Source organism: Antechinus flavipes, chromosome 5 (genome assembly GCF_016432865.1).
Source record: "Antechinus flavipes isolate AdamAnt ecotype Samford, QLD, Australia chromosome 5, AdamAnt_v2, whole genome shotgun sequence".
Taxonomy (NCBI): domain Eukaryota; kingdom Metazoa; phylum Chordata; class Mammalia; order Dasyuromorphia; family Dasyuridae; genus Antechinus; species Antechinus flavipes.
Genome location: NC_067402.1, coordinates 160,836,161 through 160,854,719, shown reverse-complemented (window position 1 = coordinate 160,854,719; position 18,559 = coordinate 160,836,161). Strand labels below are relative to the sequence as shown.

At 37.0% G+C, this 18,559-nt stretch overlaps 1 protein-coding gene across 2 annotated transcripts in view; it reads right to left on the bottom strand.

The window, feature by feature from the left end:
- The window catches only part of LOC127539056 (protein FAM107B), an 86,989-nt gene extending 69,431 nt beyond the window's left edge, over window positions 1–17,558 (bottom strand). The window contains exon 1 of one of the 2 annotated variants that reach the window (XM_051963033.1): window positions 16,121–17,558. In XM_051963033.1, coding sequence (XP_051818993.1) covers window positions 16,121–16,508 — 388 coding nt within the window. In that variant the 5' untranslated portion in view covers window positions 16,509–17,558. The remainder of the gene's footprint in view (window positions 1–16,120) is intronic. The other variant, XM_051963035.1, reaches the window with a different exon arrangement.
- Window positions 17,559–18,559: the final 1,001 nt, after the last annotated feature.

The following is an 18,559-nucleotide window of genomic DNA, read 5'->3' as shown; positions in this document are numbered from 1 at the left end:
ATCTTTTAAAAAAATCAAATGAATACTCCAAATCATTACAGATACACAATTTAAAAAACAACCATGAAGCTTTACCTCAACCAAAATAAAAAAATTTAGTCAATGTTAATAGTTTTTCCCCACACCAAAATATTGCCTTCTATTTATATTGGATACATGTAAGTTGGGGAGGTGGGGTAAGAAAAAGGGGAAGGAAGGAACTATTTCTTTTTTTTTGCCTTATACCCAGTATCTGGCACGTACTAGACAATATGTTTTTGTTGACTGAATGTTGTAGAGGTTTTCTGGGGAAAAGAGATCCACAAATATACTATTCCCGAGTTTTGCATTCATTAGTCCAATTGTTTTTTGAAAACAAGTTTGAAATTATTCAATAAAAATCACTTCATTGTTCATACTCTTTTATGAAGTTATTCCTCTATTGGCACTATATCACCAGGAAGTTAAAGACACCAAAATATTTATTGTAGCACATCTTTCACTAGCAAAAAACTGGAAACAATGTGGTGTACCCACTAACTAGTGACTGGGTGAAAAATATATAATACAATATATAATTGTATAATAACCAAAAAAATGGAAAAATTCAGAGAAAACATGCAAATTGAAATCAGAATAACAATGAGAATAAAATATTTGCTAAATACAACAAAGTAATTTAAAACAACAATAAAAGACATGTGAATTTGAACTAAATATAATGACTGATCTTAACAGATGAGAGACAAAACATCTCCCTCAGCAGAGAGAAAGCTGACTATGGTTACAGAATGTAATGCATGCTATCAGTAATGATCACTTTGTTGTTCAGGTTTACTTTGTTACAAAGGTTGCTTTCTACATGAGTTAAGGAAAGCCTGTTGACAATATGTATACTGGAAATGATTTTTTTTAAATGCACCAATAAATAAAACAAATAAATCAAAATGCAATTCTCAGACACCTCTTTCAGAATAACAGTAGTTAAATATTATTGAATAGATGTATTTTAAATTAGGTTCCCTAGGACAACTCAAATTCATTTAAAAATCTTTACTGAAAAGGAATAAGTGGTCTGTATGCACAAGTGAAAGTGAAGACATTTTCATCTTGAAACGCTAGTCAAATTACCCAACATTTCTTATGCCCCCAATATTTAATCACCCTGAATTCATCACATTTAAATTGCGGGTGAATAAAAATATAAAACGGAGTGGGTGAGAATAAATAAAAACTCCATAAGCTTTCAGTCAGTGTCCCTATTTAAAAAGCAAGTAAATATAAAAATTTAGAATAATAACAAAATGAAATAGCCACATAAGAAGAGGAAATGCCATTTGTCAATGCTTCTCTAGCTTAAAAAAAAAAAAAAAAAAACCCAACACCCACTTAAAGCTCAGATTCAATGTGACCAATGTTTAACCAATTAAGAAATTAGAAATTTAGACCTCAAACCCCCTGAAAACAGGCTGCCAGTTTACCATCCTACTTTTTTTAAATAGTATTTTATTTATCCAAATACATGTAAAGATAGTTTTCAACATTTATCTTTGGAAAATCCTGTGTTCCAAATTTTTCTCCCCTTCTGCCTTTCCCAAGACAAGCAATCCGATATGGGTTTAAAATGTACAAATCTTTTAAACATATTTCCATATTTGTCATACTGTACAAGAAAAATCAGATCAAAAGAGGAAAAAGCAAGAGAAAGAAAAATAAACAAGCAAACAAACAACAACCACCAAAAAGGTGAAAATACTATGCTTTGATCCTCATTCAGTCTCCATAGTTCTCTCTCTGGATACAGATAGCTCTCTCCATCACAAATCTATTACAATTGCCTTAAATTATCTCATAGTTTAAAAGATCCAAGTCCATCACACTTCATCATAACATAATCTTATTACTATGTACAATGTTCTCTTGGCTCTCCTCACTTCACTTAGCATCAGTTCATATAAATCTTTCCAGGTTTTTCCGAAATTATTGTGTTCATCATTTCTTATAGAATAAAATTCCATTACATTCATATACCATAACTTGAGCCATTACCCAATTGATAGACATTCCTTCAATTTACAATTCCTTGTCACAACAAAAAGAGTTGCTACAAACATTTTTGCACATATGAGTCCTTTTCCCTCTTTTATGATCTCTTTGGGATACAGACCCTGCAGAGACACTGCTGGATGAAAGAATATACACAGTTTTATAGCCATTTGGGCATAGATCCAAATTGTTCTCCATAATGGTTGCCATCCTACTCTTCAAAAGATTCAATATTCAATTCAATAAATATGTCTACTACATTAAAGATACTATCCCAGGCATTGAAGATACAGCAACAAATTAAATAGCTCCTGCTCTCGCAGAGAAACATTATTTTTATGGGAAAGACACAACATTACAAGTAAAAGAAATACTATTTGATAAGGGAAAGAACATAAACAATGAATCTAGGAAAGTTTACAACAGATTTGGTTCTCCAAGCTGAACCCTGAAAGAAGTCCAATATTCTAAGCTGTACAAAAGAGAAGAGGGATAGCTTTGTTAAAATATAGGTGGAAAATGGAATACTTAATTCCCCAGTATTAATGAATCTAGTTGGAAACATAAGGTTTAAGAGCAGTATAAAATAAGGTTGAAAAAGTAGGTAACAATCGAGACTATAGAGTGACTTAAATGTGGAATTTGTATTTATATAAAAAGCACTGAGGACTCAAATATTTTGTTGTTTTGTCCCCCTTTTCCATTTTAATATTCTATCTTTGGAAGACTATCTCTCCTGAGAAGCAGCAAACATTACTTCACTTCTATTCAGTAGCTCTCAATTTTGTTGTTTTTTTTTTCCTTTAAAAGAGTAACTGAAATGGTCATGGTGAAGACTGTTCTATGGAGTACAGGATGGGGAAGAAGAAAGGAGACGTAATGCAAGCCCAGCAACCTGCACATTATTTATAGTTACCTTAAAAGGAGGGGGGGGTGAAAAAGTTTATTAGGAAAAAAAACTACGGAAAAGAACTTTAGCGACCTTAAAAATACAAGGGGAAATCACATTTGAATATGCATATGAATAACCAGAGCACCATAACTCATGCATATAATTAAAGAAGCATTTAAGTACCTACTATATGACAGGGACAGAGGAAATAAAGATAAAACAAGCAGATCCAAAAGCTGAGGAAATCCGAGTCTGTAAACTGCTTTTTATTTTAAAGGACTCCCTAGGGAGTTGGGTTTTGTTGATACCTTAAGAACTATGGAGATATAAAAGAGGTAGAAAAAACAAATTGACTACAACTGTTAAAATAGGAATTCCTGACTACTGTTGAAAATCCTGGATCCCAACAACCAAACTATGTTTGAAATAATTACTGACAAAAGACAAATTAAACAGCACTTGATGAAGAAGAGGCTCATTTTATCATCAGGAAGCAGGCAGCAAGGCAGAAAGAAGTGTCACAAGATCCAAATTCATACCCTGACTATTAGTTACTCCAGGGTGGCCCTAAACAAATCATATCTCTAGTCTTGGCAACCTCATGTAGAAAAGATTTCCTTAATTTCATTCAAGGAATGTTTTCAGAAGCATAGTGCATCAAATCAAGAGTCTAAGTTTCATTCCCCTTTCAGTCAAGTCATGACCAGGGATTTTTGTCTATGCCTCTTTGGCTTAATTTCATTTTATGAAATTATGGGGGGAAGGGAGAAGAAGAAATCATTTATGCTTTTAACTGCAGAAACAATGTTTATCACCTTTAGAAGCAATAAACTAAAACACCACAAGATAAAGATTTTTACCCCCATCAAAGCACTATTTTTCCCACGCTGAAAAAGTGGCTTTTAGGGGTTTTGCATCATTGAAAATGGAAGGGAAAAAAAAATGCACTTGGCTGTAACAAATTATGGAAACATTTGCTCCACAAAACTCTGAGGAATTTTTTTTTCCCCAGAGAAAGCACTATTACATTAATTTTATCTTTCTCATTCAGAACTTTAGCATAAATAGAGATTACAATACTTTTTCTATCTCACATCACCTTCTTCATTTCTCTTTCTCCTTCCTCTCTATGAAATAACACTGTGAAATATCTTGTATGATTTGTTAACATTTTCAAAAAAATTCTGTATTCTTTTCATGAAATTCCATGCCCAAAGAATTCATCATCAAATAGCCTACCAATCGTGGCCTTTACGTATTTAGCTTGGTTTGTCCATGGATAGCTGACTCTATCTGATGCTGAGACCATCCATACTGGAAAAGTGTTTCTAACTAGGAAGAGTCTGCTGGAACTTGAATTCTACAAAGGAAGAGTCTTTAAGAACTTGATAATCACTTCCAGATTTAAATAGGGTATTTGTAGGGATGGGTCATGTAGTAAAGCTCAAGATATAACCTAAGAGATGCACTAGTGGCCATGAAAATAAGAAAATAATTAGCAATACAAAAGATCTTATAATCTAAGTCATTCACTTTTAAAATAGAGAAACTAAGTCTAAGAGACATTAAGTTGTTCAAGGTAATACAAGAAAGTTCTCAAAAACCCAGATCCTCTGACTCCAAATCTAGACTTGTTCTAGTAACATCAAAGACTTACAAGAAAACCTAAGAACCATAATAAAATGAGAAAATCTAGATGGGTTGAGATCAATACTGAAGTAGATAATCTCCATACTGATAAAACCATGGATCCACTGATGCTTAAAGTTAAAAGTAGAGAATTAAAAATGAAAATTGTTAGAGGAGCACTGATAGGGATTGGGAAGTAGTTGAAACTATTTATATCCTCCCCCCCTTCCACCACCTCAAACACTGAACTGACTTTTTAATTGAGGGATATTACTTCTAGACCTATATGCCAAAAAGAAAACAGAGAAAGAAAAAAAAAAAAAAAGATACCTATATCTAAAACATTTTCATAGAAGCTCTTTCAGTAGCAACAGAGAACTAGATATAAAGAAAGTACCATTAACTGGGGTATGACTGAACAAATTATGATATAGGAATATAACAGGATATCACAACCCCAAAAAATGACAAAAAGAATAGTTTTGAAGGGACTGAATTGAATAAACTGATGCAGGGTAAGGAAAGCACAGCCAAACAATTTACAAGGTAACAACATTGTATATAAAACAATTTTAAAAAACAACTCAAATTCTTGGGAAAAATACAAGGAAAAATCACTCTTGACTAGAGAGAACACTACACATACAAGCAAATACACACACACACACACACACACACACACACACACACACACAGAGTACTCAAACTTATTCACATCCAAAGGAGTCAAAGTTTAATACAATCTATATATGCAAACTTACTGAACACATGTAATAATGAGATATAGTCATGTGGCAAGTGCCTTTCAGAAGCCAAGAAAATAGAATGAAAACAATTAATACTGCCAAAATTTGATTAGTCCTTAAAAAATTGGTTCTCCTTGGTTAATAAGAGTACCTCTCAAGCACACAACACATTAATCTCGTGTATTAATATTTAAACCAAAGTGTGGACATTCAATCTATCAATAAGCATTTACTAAATGTCAAATACTATGTTAGGAATATAACAACAGAAGTGGAGCAGTTCACATGTAACAAAAAACATTTTATAACAGATCATTATCTCATTGTTCTTTCTGTGAAGTTTAGGGACTTTTGTGGTAGCGAGAAGAAACATGGAATAGAAGTGTATTAATCCAAAAAAAGGTGCTTTATTAGACTTTTTCATTATTATTAGACTTTATTAGACTCATTCTAATCTTAAGATTTTATTTTCAAAAAAAATCCTCAATTACTATAAGACTAAAATGACATATTTTAGAAGAATTTTAGGGATTTTAAAGAAAATATTTGTCACTTTTGCATCAGCAAATCAATTAACTAAGTGCCAGATATACCTCAACTATTTAATCTGCAGTTTAAAAAATGTATATTTTTTCATACTTTTGATGAAACAGGAAGAGTCCAACATGTGAGACTATAAATAGGAAATATTTGAAATTATTCTATTATGTACTATAGTCCCCCAAAAAGCACATGTAGGCAACATGTTCTAAATCTTATTTGCCAGTTATTTTGTTTCAAAATAGGAGGAAAAGCCTTAATATTTTAATCATCACGTATCTCAAGTTTTAAAATGTGGAGAAAAACATTAAAAAAAATAAAGTATAAAAAAAAGTAGCTTATGAATGAACCAGGTTGAAAGCATAAAAGCAGTTTGCTTACTATGTTTTAAAGTATCTGTGCTAAAGTAAAGTTTAACAATAAATGCCTTAAGAATATACAGAAATGCAGAGAAATCTTATTTATATTAGAAGAGTTCGTTCTGGGATTGAAATGTCAGGGATCTGTTCAATCTATGCTAGCTAACACCTATTCAGAACACCAGAACCTCACAAAAGCAGTGTTTCTGGTAGGCAGTGAGGAGAAACAAATAATTCTACCAACTGGACACTGAACCAGGAGCAGGAAGATTGTAATAAAAATGACCTACAAGTTAAAACTAAGATAATTAAAAGAGATAGCAGAATAACATGAAGTTGTCCAGACTTCAAGTCAACAGTCTGAGCCTGTTGACTCAGACTTCCCAATGTAACAAATTCTCCATCAGAAATTGACAAGTAGAGACTGCACTCCTTGTTCAGGGATATTGTAAGGAAAGGCCATCATACTAAACTAGTAACCTTAAGAAAATAAGAAAAAGCCTCTAAATGTGAGTGTAGATATAGATATACATAAATCTATCTAAAACACACACAATATATGTAAACAGCCCATGAACACCAAACAAAATCCCCCAAAGCATTATTTCTATGATTAGACCCCTAATCCTCCTCATAACCACATATCATGAAAATATCCCGCCTTGAATTAAGGAATTTCTTTTTGTACCTTCAAGATTATTAATTATTTCCTGGTATCATTTAGGAGAAAGGGGAAGAGGAGGCCAAGAAAAGTGGATTAACAAAATCCTATTGGAGAGATTCCTGCTTTTCTAAATCTTGAAAACTGAAGTCATTAGTGATGATTTCAAATGTCTCAATAAGATATATTCAATAGATTTTTATCGGTTTCATGGTTCTTCATGGACATTAAAAAATTCACCACCTACCAGCCAGTCTTTTCTACTGAAATGCACTTCCCATTTACCTAGGTTCCTCCTAAAATCAAGTAGGATCCTGTCACCTGATTGTTATTAAAGATTAACACAACCAGTCTAAGCTTATACTACCCTCTGAGATCCCAGAGCACAAGGCCACCTCTTCCCCCACAATAAGCCATGAAGGTAATGTGTCTTCTTTCCAATTCAAAGTTTCTGCTTGCTGAAAGTAATCTTATGCAAAGGAAAGCATTAGTTCATGCACTACCGAGACAGCAGGGTATAGTGAAAGAAGACCTTTCCTCATAATAATCCCATGAGGTTGATAAACCAATTCCAATTTTACAAATGAAGAATTTGAGTTCCTGAGTAGTCTTGTGACTTGCCCAAGAGAAAAAACTTAGTTAATGGATGAAAAGAAATTCAAACCTCCATAATAATTAATAAGAAGTTAGTATTTATGTAGCACCTTGAGGTTTGAAAATCATGATTTACTTATCTCATTTGATTCTCAAAACAACAATGTGAAGAAAATACTATTAGCCCCATTTTACAGATGAGGACTCAAACTTAGCTTATACAGGTTAAGCAATCAATATCTGAACTGAGGTCTTCCCCACTCCCAAGTCTACTCCTCTTCCTCATAGGATCACCTAGCTGCTTCAGACTTCAAGTCCAGGGTTCTTTCCATTGTCACCAATGCTGCCATTTTACATACTTTAGAATATACTGACATATATGCTTTAATTTCTGGATAGTAAAAAGGGAGAGAAAAAAACCTAAAAGCATCCTTGAGAAACCTGGCATTTTATTATTCTGCCTACATAAATAGTAGGTGCTTACTATTTTGGGGTGTGTGTGTGTGTGTGTGTGTGTGTGTGTGTGTGTGTGTGTTTGATAAATTGATTGCCTTGAATTGCCCTGTGTATCTTCAACTTAACTACAGAAAAATAAAGGTTATGGCAAAAGATACTGTATTTTAGTGGCTACCAGAATGGAGAGCTTAGCAGATGCATTGACTAAATCACCTTTAATTTAAAAGTTGCCATCACATAATTATATCTTCTCTTAGAATATGTTACTCAAAAGCAATGGATAGAACACAAGGCATGGAATCAGGAATACTCATCTTGCTAAGTTCAAATTTAGCCTCAGATACTTAATAGCTATATGATGCTAGGCAAGTCACTTAATTCTGTTTGCCTCAGTTTCCTCATCTGTAAAATGAATTGGGGAAGAAAATGACAAACTAGTCAAGAAGAGTTAGTTACAACTGAAATGACTGAACAACATTTATTTTATTTCAAATCAAAATGAAGAATTAAGCTAAAATTTAAAAATTTATTGTCTTTGAAACAATTAATATTTCTATAGTCATTGTAGAAATTAAGGAAACTGATAAGACTTTACCAGGAATGAGACAGAGTTTATATTTAAATAGGATAAAATTTGTGGCTTTGATCCCCTTGAACTTCCAAATTCCTCTTTAGTCTAAAAATGATCCTATTTTCTGAACTAAAAAAAAATCAGGACATGTGGGTTAAGAAAGGATACTCCTTTTGTAAGGCCTCATTTTTAAAAGTACACTTTTTTTCTTGAAATCAGGTCTGGCCTGGAAAATCTGTGTCATGTGGTCATCATAGAATTAGAATTAACTCTTGAGAGGGTATTCTGTTTAAAGATGTTGCAATTAACTTGCAATCATACACTTTTGAATTTGAAAAATCATTTTATAACTAGTTCAACATCAACTTCACAGTGTCTACCCCTCATTTTATAATAAGAAAACTGGGAATCATAATTCAGTGACTGGGCCAGAAGGAGAAGCCAGGTCTCAAATGCCAGTTCAGTACCCTTTGTAATGAACTATTACCAAATGTTAAAAAAAAAAAAAAATCAAGTATTTTTAATAACCAATGAACTGCTTTGCAAAATAATGGAACTAGATTAGATGATCTTCAAGTCCATTCCCAGCTCTAATGTTCTCTATAGATAAAGAGATGTGCTGAGTTAAAGCCAATAATAGACTTTGACCTTTTGGGTCTTCACAGAGTCAAGAGCATTAATGGAAATTAATATGTATTTTTTTTTTAAATGAGGATGCTATATATATGTGGGGACAAATGATGAAATATGGTTAATGTTCACACAAAGATGGTAAAAAGCCAACTATCTTGTTGTATGTGGTCATTTCCCACCAAGCTGATATTTACAATAAATGGTTTTTGTTTTTTTTTTTTCCAAAAACAAGCCTTGCCTAATTATGTAGCTGTATGTTTTTAATTAAGGGAAACTCAGTTTCAACAGAGTTCCTACAAGAATGCTACATAAATAGATCACTCTTAGATTACACTATAATTTATATTTAGTTAACTCTAGAATTAAAATGTATAATACACAAATAATCTTTTCCTCCCCTCTGATCATAAAATATAATTTCCTGGTTAAGAGTGCTGTCCCATCTATAATTCCAATAGCCATCAAATGGCAAAAGAATCAAATAGATTTGAGAATCTTATATTATACTTTTAAGACAACTACTTATCCTAATGAGAGTTAATTCTAATAATGTTGATCACCTTTTCTTGTTCTTCTATAGGAAAGATAGTGTTGAAAAGAAAAGGTATTTTCTTCTGTTATTTAGTGTGCCAGCATTTTCTCAGTTCAGTTTCCCTGACTTCCTGGACTTTAGCCCTCCCGTTCAACTTCATTGGTCCTTGTCAGTTTTGGTGGTTAACTAAAACCTTGAGTAATCATACCCTGATGGCCAGACCTTATCTGCCTACCAAGCTGAATCCAGTGAAGCTGAGAACCACAATTTTTAACAAATACATGTGTTAAATGTGTTAAAATACAGTAAACTTCCTTTATTCCTTGGTTCAGGAGTGCCTTATTACATCTCAACATCCAACTTGAACTGGATCTAACAGCTAACATTTCTTATACAAATGTTATGCAAAGCATTCTCTTATCAACACTTATTCTCTTATCTTCTCCTACAGCATTTATTAGATATTTATAAAGGGTATCCCAAAAGTCTTGGTGTAGCTTGAAGCTTTAACAAGTAATTTAAACAGGGAGACCCAAAAGTCCTGATTTTTGAGACAACCTATACATCACTCTAATCAAGGAGCTAGTATCTTGCTTTCTAAGGTTATCTTATCTACTCTGCATTTTTCTTATATGTACCTATTTATATACATGTCTCTAACATCAGAATATTAAGATCCTTAAGGATAGAGGTAATTTTTGCTTTTTTTTTTTTGACAGTTCTCAGGATCTAGAGCAGGGGTCCTCAAACTTTTTAAATAGGGGGCCAGTTCACTGTCCCTCAGAGTGTGGGAGGGCCGGATTATAGTAAAAACAAAAACTTTGTTTTGTGGGCCTTTAAATAAAGAAACTTCATAGCCCTGGGTGAGGGGGATAATTGTGCTCAGTTGCCGCATCTGGCTCACAGGGCCATAGTTTGAGGACCCCTGGTCTAGAGCAATGGCTGTCAAGTAGCACATACTTATTAAATTTTGGTTGACTGACTTGGTAAATATTTCTTTCTGTGAATTTAGACTGTAACCCTTCTACAATTAGAAGAACTTTTAGAGCAATTATGGCTAAAAAATTGATTGCCCTGAGATCAACTAAGTGATGGATTCCTCTGACTTAAATAGGCAGGTCGCCAGATGACAGTTCACCATACCTTGCACCTGTGCACTAGCTTAATCAGAAAGTCTGACATTCCACTGTCAAAATCCTGGAGAACCTGTGTTAACTTCAGGACACAATGAAGCATCAAAGTAAGAGGAAGTACACAGAATGCTTATTTTACAATTCAACTTGTGTAGAAATGAGGAAATCAAGGTCCAGATATTAAACTAGTCATTTGGCTAATTCTGACAAGTCCAGAATTGGAGGAGCCTGTCACAAAAGACAAGAACAAATTAGTAAAGAGCAAGTATCAGTGATGTCGGTGTCATGGTCTAAGCAGGTATTTAGTTACGAAAAGACTGAGATGCAAAATGGCATGGAGCAGGAACCAGGACAACTTGGTCTTCTTATTGTACTCTTGTATCTAAGGGCTCATTCCTGTCCAATCTTCTATCTCATGACTTATGCATCTATGTATAATGAAAGACAGAATGGCTAATACACTAGAAAAGAATCAAGTACCTAATAAGGAATAAGGACAAATAGAAACCTAGAATTCACACACGAGAAATGTATCTGTCAGAAACTATGCATATTTTTAAAAAAAGGAAGAAAAAGAGTGAGGAAGGTAGTAGAAGTTGCAAGACTATAACCCATACTTCATTTCAACACCTGTCTAAGGAGTTGAGATGAGCTCAGAAATACTGTACTTCAGTTAGTTAAGTTTCACAATCAGTATAAGAATAATTTTTCTTCATATTTCTTCATTTAGAGACAGAAGAGAAACTAGAAAAACAATAAAATGTTATATCCAGGGATCTATCATGATTTAGAAACAGAATCAGGAATCTTAAGTGATGATAGCTGGACAATTACAAACAAGATCATGACTTCAAATAAGGTGACTATATTAAATACAAAGTTCCCTCTTTCACAATAGATAAATCTAAAATATTTATGTTATTACAGAATGATACTATTTCTCAATTATCTCCCCAAATCTTAAATTATCAATTTTATGGAGGGCACTAGATGGTTAGATGTTGATGTACAATGATATATAAAAGGTTTGTAACGAAGCCTTTGGAACAATTCTGCCAAAAACACGTAAGAAGTGGAAACCAGTCTTCATTCTTCAATGCTTCTTTTCCTTTCTGAATTTAAAAACTATCTGGTTTCAAAAAAAAAAAAACTATCTACTCAACAAATATTTTTTGAGCACTTATGGTGTAGTGAACACCTATTACGTCCAAAGTGAATATTGTAAAATACATAATAAGCCAAAACTACCTTCCATGCTTCTAAATAGCTTATTTTTTTTCTCTTCTTTACCAGCTCCTCACTAAAACTATTAGTTTTCCATTCAATTATATAGATTCAAGTATAGGACCTCAGTCCTATGCTCTCTTTGCCCCCACAAACATATCCAGAATAATACCAGCTCTCATCTAGATATCAACCAGAATTCTCCTAAAATCACTTATGACTGTTAGGGCCCCAGGACCAATGTGTTGCTGTGTATGGAAAATATGGAGAGGCCAAGTGGGACAGACAATTCAAGGGACACTAAAGTGGAAAGGTCTAATCAAGTACAGGAAAGCACCACAGCACCAGTTTGGGGTTATAAACTTCATCACTGTAGATATAATTTTAAATCATCCCATTCTTAAGACCCCCATTGACAAAATTGGTCAACCACCTGAAAAGCATTTTTCACATGGAATTTTCCCTATTACACATTTAGAGACACTCAATTATCCATCATCAAATATAATTTAAGGAATCTCATCTAGGTGACCTGGATACATGGAAAAAAACAAAAAGAGAACTCATAAATAAAATAAGGGTTGGCTAGATGGATCTGAGTCCAAACAAGGCCTCAAATATTCACTACATCTGTGACCCTGGGAAAATTCCTTATTTCCCCATCTGTAAAATGGGAATAACATTAGCATATACTTTGAAAGCTTGTTGTAAAGGTCAAATGGGATTATTTGTAAGGTGCTTAGATTATTGTCTGGTAGAAAGCTAGCAATAAATATCAGCTATTATTATTAAATAAATATTTATATTCACAGGCATTGTTCTTTGAACCCAACACAGTGAAAAAGTCACTGAATTTGGGATCAGAGGACCTGGCCAAGTCACTTAACTCCTCTCCCAGCTTTAGTTTCCTTTCCTGTCCAAAGTTTGGTCTGAATGATTCCTGAGGTCCTCTATATATTATGAGCTTGTGAGCCTCCTACAAAACTGCAAGGTAGTTAATGCAAAGATTAACCCTAGAGACTCTTAGCTATATTTACTGTGGCTAAATAGCACCATGTACCAGGAAAACAAAAAGGAATGTTGATTTTATCATCCCTTTTACTACCAGTATGCCTTCTGACACGATGAGGGGAAAGGTAACTTGTTTCCATTCCCTGCCCCCCTACTCCCACCCAGTAGGTTCCACTAGGCTTATTGTAAAAAGGCCTACATAGGGAATAATCAAGAGGACCTGGGTCCAAATCTCAGCTTTGTTACTATTTTACCTGCGTGACCTTGGACAAATATCTGGGTTTCAATTTCTTCTTCTGTGTAATGAGACTAAAACAGGTGACCTCTAAGGTTCTTCCTCTGGGCTCTTATTCATGCACTCCCTAAATGGCAAAAGCTAATCAAAAGTTCACAAAAGAGGGCAAAGTCCAGTACTTCCTCCCCACTACAGAAAGAATAAAAAAAAAGTTTATTCAAAGGAGATAAACAAAAATAAGTCAAGATTAGAGAGAAGGGAAATAAGAAAGGAAAAGGAAGTGAACTAGAACAGGGGGCCCCATCAGGTGACGTAGAGCTACTCACAGCTATTTCACACTTGCTTGACTACAGAGAGTACCTCTACTTTCCCCAGAGTTATGCAAGGCTTTTTTTTTGCCTTAGTATCATGTAAAGTTTTCACAGCTTGAAGTCCATCTGAGAACAACATGACAACATGAGCTCTATTCCCCACTTCAGAAGAGTAGAAGCCAGGATATATGTAACTCATCCTCTTAACTGTGCACCACTACCCAAAGAAAAGCCATGAAGTCCTTTCCAACTTTACTTTGCATGTTTTAAAAAACAGGTCATCTGTTTTCAGCCCCTGGTTCTCCCTGGAAGCCAGAACAGACAAATTGCCCACAGCATCTCTCAAATTAATTTCAATCCAGTTTTAAACATTCAAGGAATGCAACTTCTGTTACTTCCCTTAAAACATTTTCCAGCCCAATAAAATGGAATGACCAACCTATCAAAAAAGAGAAGGGGCAGAACATGACTCCAACAGAGAAATAAGACCTGAAGAAAAGGAAATCAAAAGATCCATCCCTATTCTGCAAGATTATACGAGTTCATCCTTTTAAAGACCGACTAAAAACCAGGCTCAGGAATTCTGATGGTTTTTGTTTTGCTATTTAATTTTCATCTGGAATCTGCTTTAATAATCAAAAATATTTGTGTCACAAAACTAATACCATTCTTCATGCTCCTATCTACCCCACCAGCCCTTTCTCTTCCAAAGCAGTTCTTCATATGAGCAGCTTGTTCATTTTAAAGGATATGAAGAACAAAAAAAAAGCACATTACATTGTAACAACAATTTTCTTCTTGTAAGTCCTCCCAACTCCAAACTTTTATTACACCATCTTACTGCTCAATATAATAAGAGAAAGACAAGTCAACTAAGAATTGTAATTTTTTGACAGAAAAATAAGAATTTTAATCTTTTGACAGAAAAATTAAGATGAGAGATCCTTGGTACCCAAAGTGTTCAGTGAGAAATATCTTTTAATCACTAAGGGGAAAAAAAGGAATTTCCTCTTATACAAAACTAATTCAATAAAATAGTTTTACTAGCTCACATTTTTTTTTCACCTCTGAGGATCAAGAAGTATGTGTGTGTGTATGTTAGCATAATGACATTTTAGGTTTGAAAGTAACCCCACTGATAGAAAGCCACCAAGCACCAAGTTTCAGACTGATGTCCAAGGAGATGACAAGAAGTTTGTTTCTAATTCCATAAGTCTATCACACAGTCCACTAAACTGCAACTCAAACAAAATACCACAACCAATACGTTGCAAACATATAAATATTTCTGGGCACATAACATAGATATGTGCTATACAGTAGAACTTTACTGATTACTACTGAGGAGAAAACAAGTGATTTTTAACTTGCTCTTGGTGAAGGCCAATTAGACAAAACGCAAAAAAGTCACTTTGCTCACTTAATTGTTCTTTATCATATCCACATTTCCTATTCTAGGAGAATGACAATTCTACATCCACTACTAAACCAAATAACTTGCTCCACTTCTAGACGAAGTTATATGACTATCTGTTCCGGCAGCAAAGAAAAAAATCTGCTTTCCATTTCAGCTCTCTTTACAACGCTATGATTTAAAAAGTACCTGATTAATGGAGTCTAAGGTTCAACGTTTAGATCAAAACCATCTCCCGGTGACTTGCCGAACATGACCCTCATCCAGAGACCCAGCATTGATTTGTTGAAATGCCACCCTCAGGACATGGGACTTCTTCCCTATCCCGAGTAGTCCACTGCAAGTCTTGGTGCTGGGGAGATGAGGGGAGGCATAGTCCGAAACTGACTGAAGTTATTTCAGATGACTTGTTGGGGAAACAAAGCCCCCTTGCCCTACCAACCCAGGTAGAGAGGGACTCTCCCACCCTCCTTTGTTTGCCGAAATGTTTGCATTCTACCTTCAAAGCCCCGGACCTATCTTATGCCATCCTTCCGGTACCCAGCTTGGTCCAGTGCTCCGAGGGATACTGGCCCCGGCGTGGACTCCACATCTGGCGGAGGACTGGGGGTGGCGGAGGGCTGGGGAAGCACATGGTTGAGAGCGATGCAAGCCTCCTCACATCGCGTCCACTCCATTTTCAGAGCCGAGAAAACAACAATAAACCCACGGCACCGACAGAGGGGCTTCCTCTCCCCACCTCCCCCTTCCCGGACTCCCTCCTTCGACTCCGCGGCAGCATCTCTCCCTGGATAAGGGGCCCCCGCCTCTTTTCTTCACTACGTGGGGATGCCTCGGGAAACTTTCCCCCTGACAAGCCCCGGGGAGCGGGGTGCTTGGAGCCCCCTGAGACTCCCTCGGTCGCCCTCGGTGAGGAGAGGGTAGGGAACCACCTCGCAGCCTGCCGGCTTAAGACGGCCCCTCGCAACCCGTCATTCGCAGCCCGACATCATCCCTCCCTTCCCTCCTTCACGCGTCCGTCCGCTCTCCGCGGGAAAGCTTAGAAGAAAGACTGGGGCAGCAGACAGGGTGGCCCAGCGGCGGGGCACTTGCCCCTCCGGCTCTCTCCGTCTTTGTGTGTCAAGTGAAGAAGCGAGCCCGAGCCGGGTACCTACCTACCTCCCTCCCTCCCTCGGCCGGGGTCTCACAAAGGAGCTTCGCGGCGGCGGCGGCGGCGGTGGCGGCGGCAGCGAGCCCGGGCTCCTCCCAGCGGCAGCGGCGGCAGTTGCTGTGGCTGCCTCTCGAGTCCTGGCGCGCGGCAGCGGGGGGAGGGGCGGCGGGCGCTTCTCCCTGAGGGGAGCGAGCGGGAGGAGGGGGCACGCGGGTAGGGGGCGAGGCAGCTGCTGGGCTCGTGGGCAAGGCTCGCGCGCTCCACACTCGGGGCAGTTCTTTTACTCTCAGCGGCCTGAGCTTCGGAATTAAGCGGTGGGGCGGGACGGGGGAGGGGCGCAGCTGCTGAGTCACAGACCCGCCCCGGCCCCCCCCACTCACCCACCTCGGCATGCACACGCTGGTCCCCTCCCGGCCCCGCTGCTAGTTTGGCCAGTCTTTCCCCTCTCTGCTTTGGCGGGGCTGATAAGCAGAAACCTGGAAGGAGTTTGGAAAAAGTTTAGTGCTACGTGGGGTGTTGGAAGTGTTCTGGTTTTTTTTTTTTTTTTTTTTTTTTTTTTTTAATTTGTTCTATTTTTCTCTCCCAGTGGGGCGTGTCTTCGAAGGATGGGCTGCGCCCTGACGCGGATGGTGGTGGTGGGTGCTTAGTGAGAGCTTAGTGAGATGTGAGGAAAGAGGAAAAGAACGTGACCATTGAGTCACACAGTCCCCAGATCTGGAAAAGACCAGAATTAAATACGCGGTTCATCTTTTAAAAACCCATCGCGTCCCTCGTGACGGTGCAACGCCTTCTGCTTCTCATTCAAAAGAACGAACCCACGATGACACCAGGGCAGTCCCCAAAACCTGCCCGCCTATGACCCTCCCCCCCGAGAAAAGCAGAAAAGCAAAGTCTGAGTTCGGACTGGCTAATCTGGGCAGTCAACCCCTTTCACTTGAGAATTCGCGATTCCGTCCCACTATCTCAGTTAAGAGGTTGACTGAAAAGTGAATTTTTCCATGCCCCGTAGGAAAGTTACTTTTATGCTCTTGACCTCTCTCTCCACCCCCACACCTCCCACTGCCACATTTGTTTTTAATTCTCTTAAGGTCTCAAACTTCTGCAACCCTGGTTTATCAGCCCAACTCTCAAAAGACCTCAAGATTTAAATCTACCTGACTCACTGCTGGCACCAAAACAACTCCGATCAGTTTCTAAGTAACCAATAACAAAAGTAGCAAATGCCAGCGCCTACAGCAATGCTTACAACTATTCCGGGAATGCAAAACCAAACACTGCTTAAACTGTGGGGAGGGAGAGGAAGGATTTATTAGATTTATTCATCTTGATTTTTGCCATCTATTTTAGACTTGAAAGGACAAAAAGCATTCTCCGGACACCCAAAGACTGCGTCTTGGTCTCTTAATTGGGAGACTTTTCAGGTTAGAGCAGCTTGGGTCATGATGAGGAAGAAAATGATTGCTCATGGGCTCATTTATAGACTTCTAAATAAATAAATAAATGAATTAATTAATTAATTAAAAAATATGAAAAGCTCCCTCTCGATCTGAAATCTCATCCTATACAGGTTGTTCATGTGGACTGGATCTGATCGGTCCGCACTGAGAAATCTCCAAAGTTTTCAAAACAGCTCCATCTCAGACTAAATACTGCCATTTGAATGCGCTAAATGGAAAGGAATTTTTACTTCCCGTCTAAACCAAGTGAATCTTTTTCTAATTTCTTGCCATGTCTTTTGGCAGGGTTTTAGTGTCCAATACTACAGAAGAGCAAAGACTGGATTCCTCAAGAACACAGGGACACATTCCCTATTGATACTAGACAGACCCGCAAGAAGATCTTCAGGGATTCCTAGATTGATATTCATTTTCCATACCCTCACGGACAAGTTTTGTCTGATAACTTCTGGAATACACCTTACTACTATTGCAGCTGAGAATGGAAATGGTGAATGTCTATTGAAGTAGAGTGGGAAAAAAGGCGGGGGGGAGGAGGGGAGGAGAGAAGGAGGGAGTGAGGCAGAGAATCAAGACTTGAATACACTTACCCATCTGACACATACTAATGGGCAAGCCATTTGATATCTCAGGCACCCCAAACAATTCCTCAAAACTGCAAATTGCAAAACAGTTACTACAGCTGTGAATTTCTTCAACCACTCACTGGTCTAATTCCTACCTTGTTGAAACTAAAACAGTAATTTCCTGATTGATGCTGAAAAGTCAAAAAAAGAGTACTTGACTTCAAGGAAATGATATTAAGGGATACTACAGGTACACAGAAAAATGTTATACAAGTTAATTTGAGAAGGAAGAAAGCATTGGGCAACTGAGGTTCAAGGAAAGTTTCATGAAGGAATTGCCACCTCAGCTAAGCCTTGAAGGACATAAAGCTTCTGAAAAGCAGAGATGAAGAGAGAGTATATTCCTATCATAGAGAACCA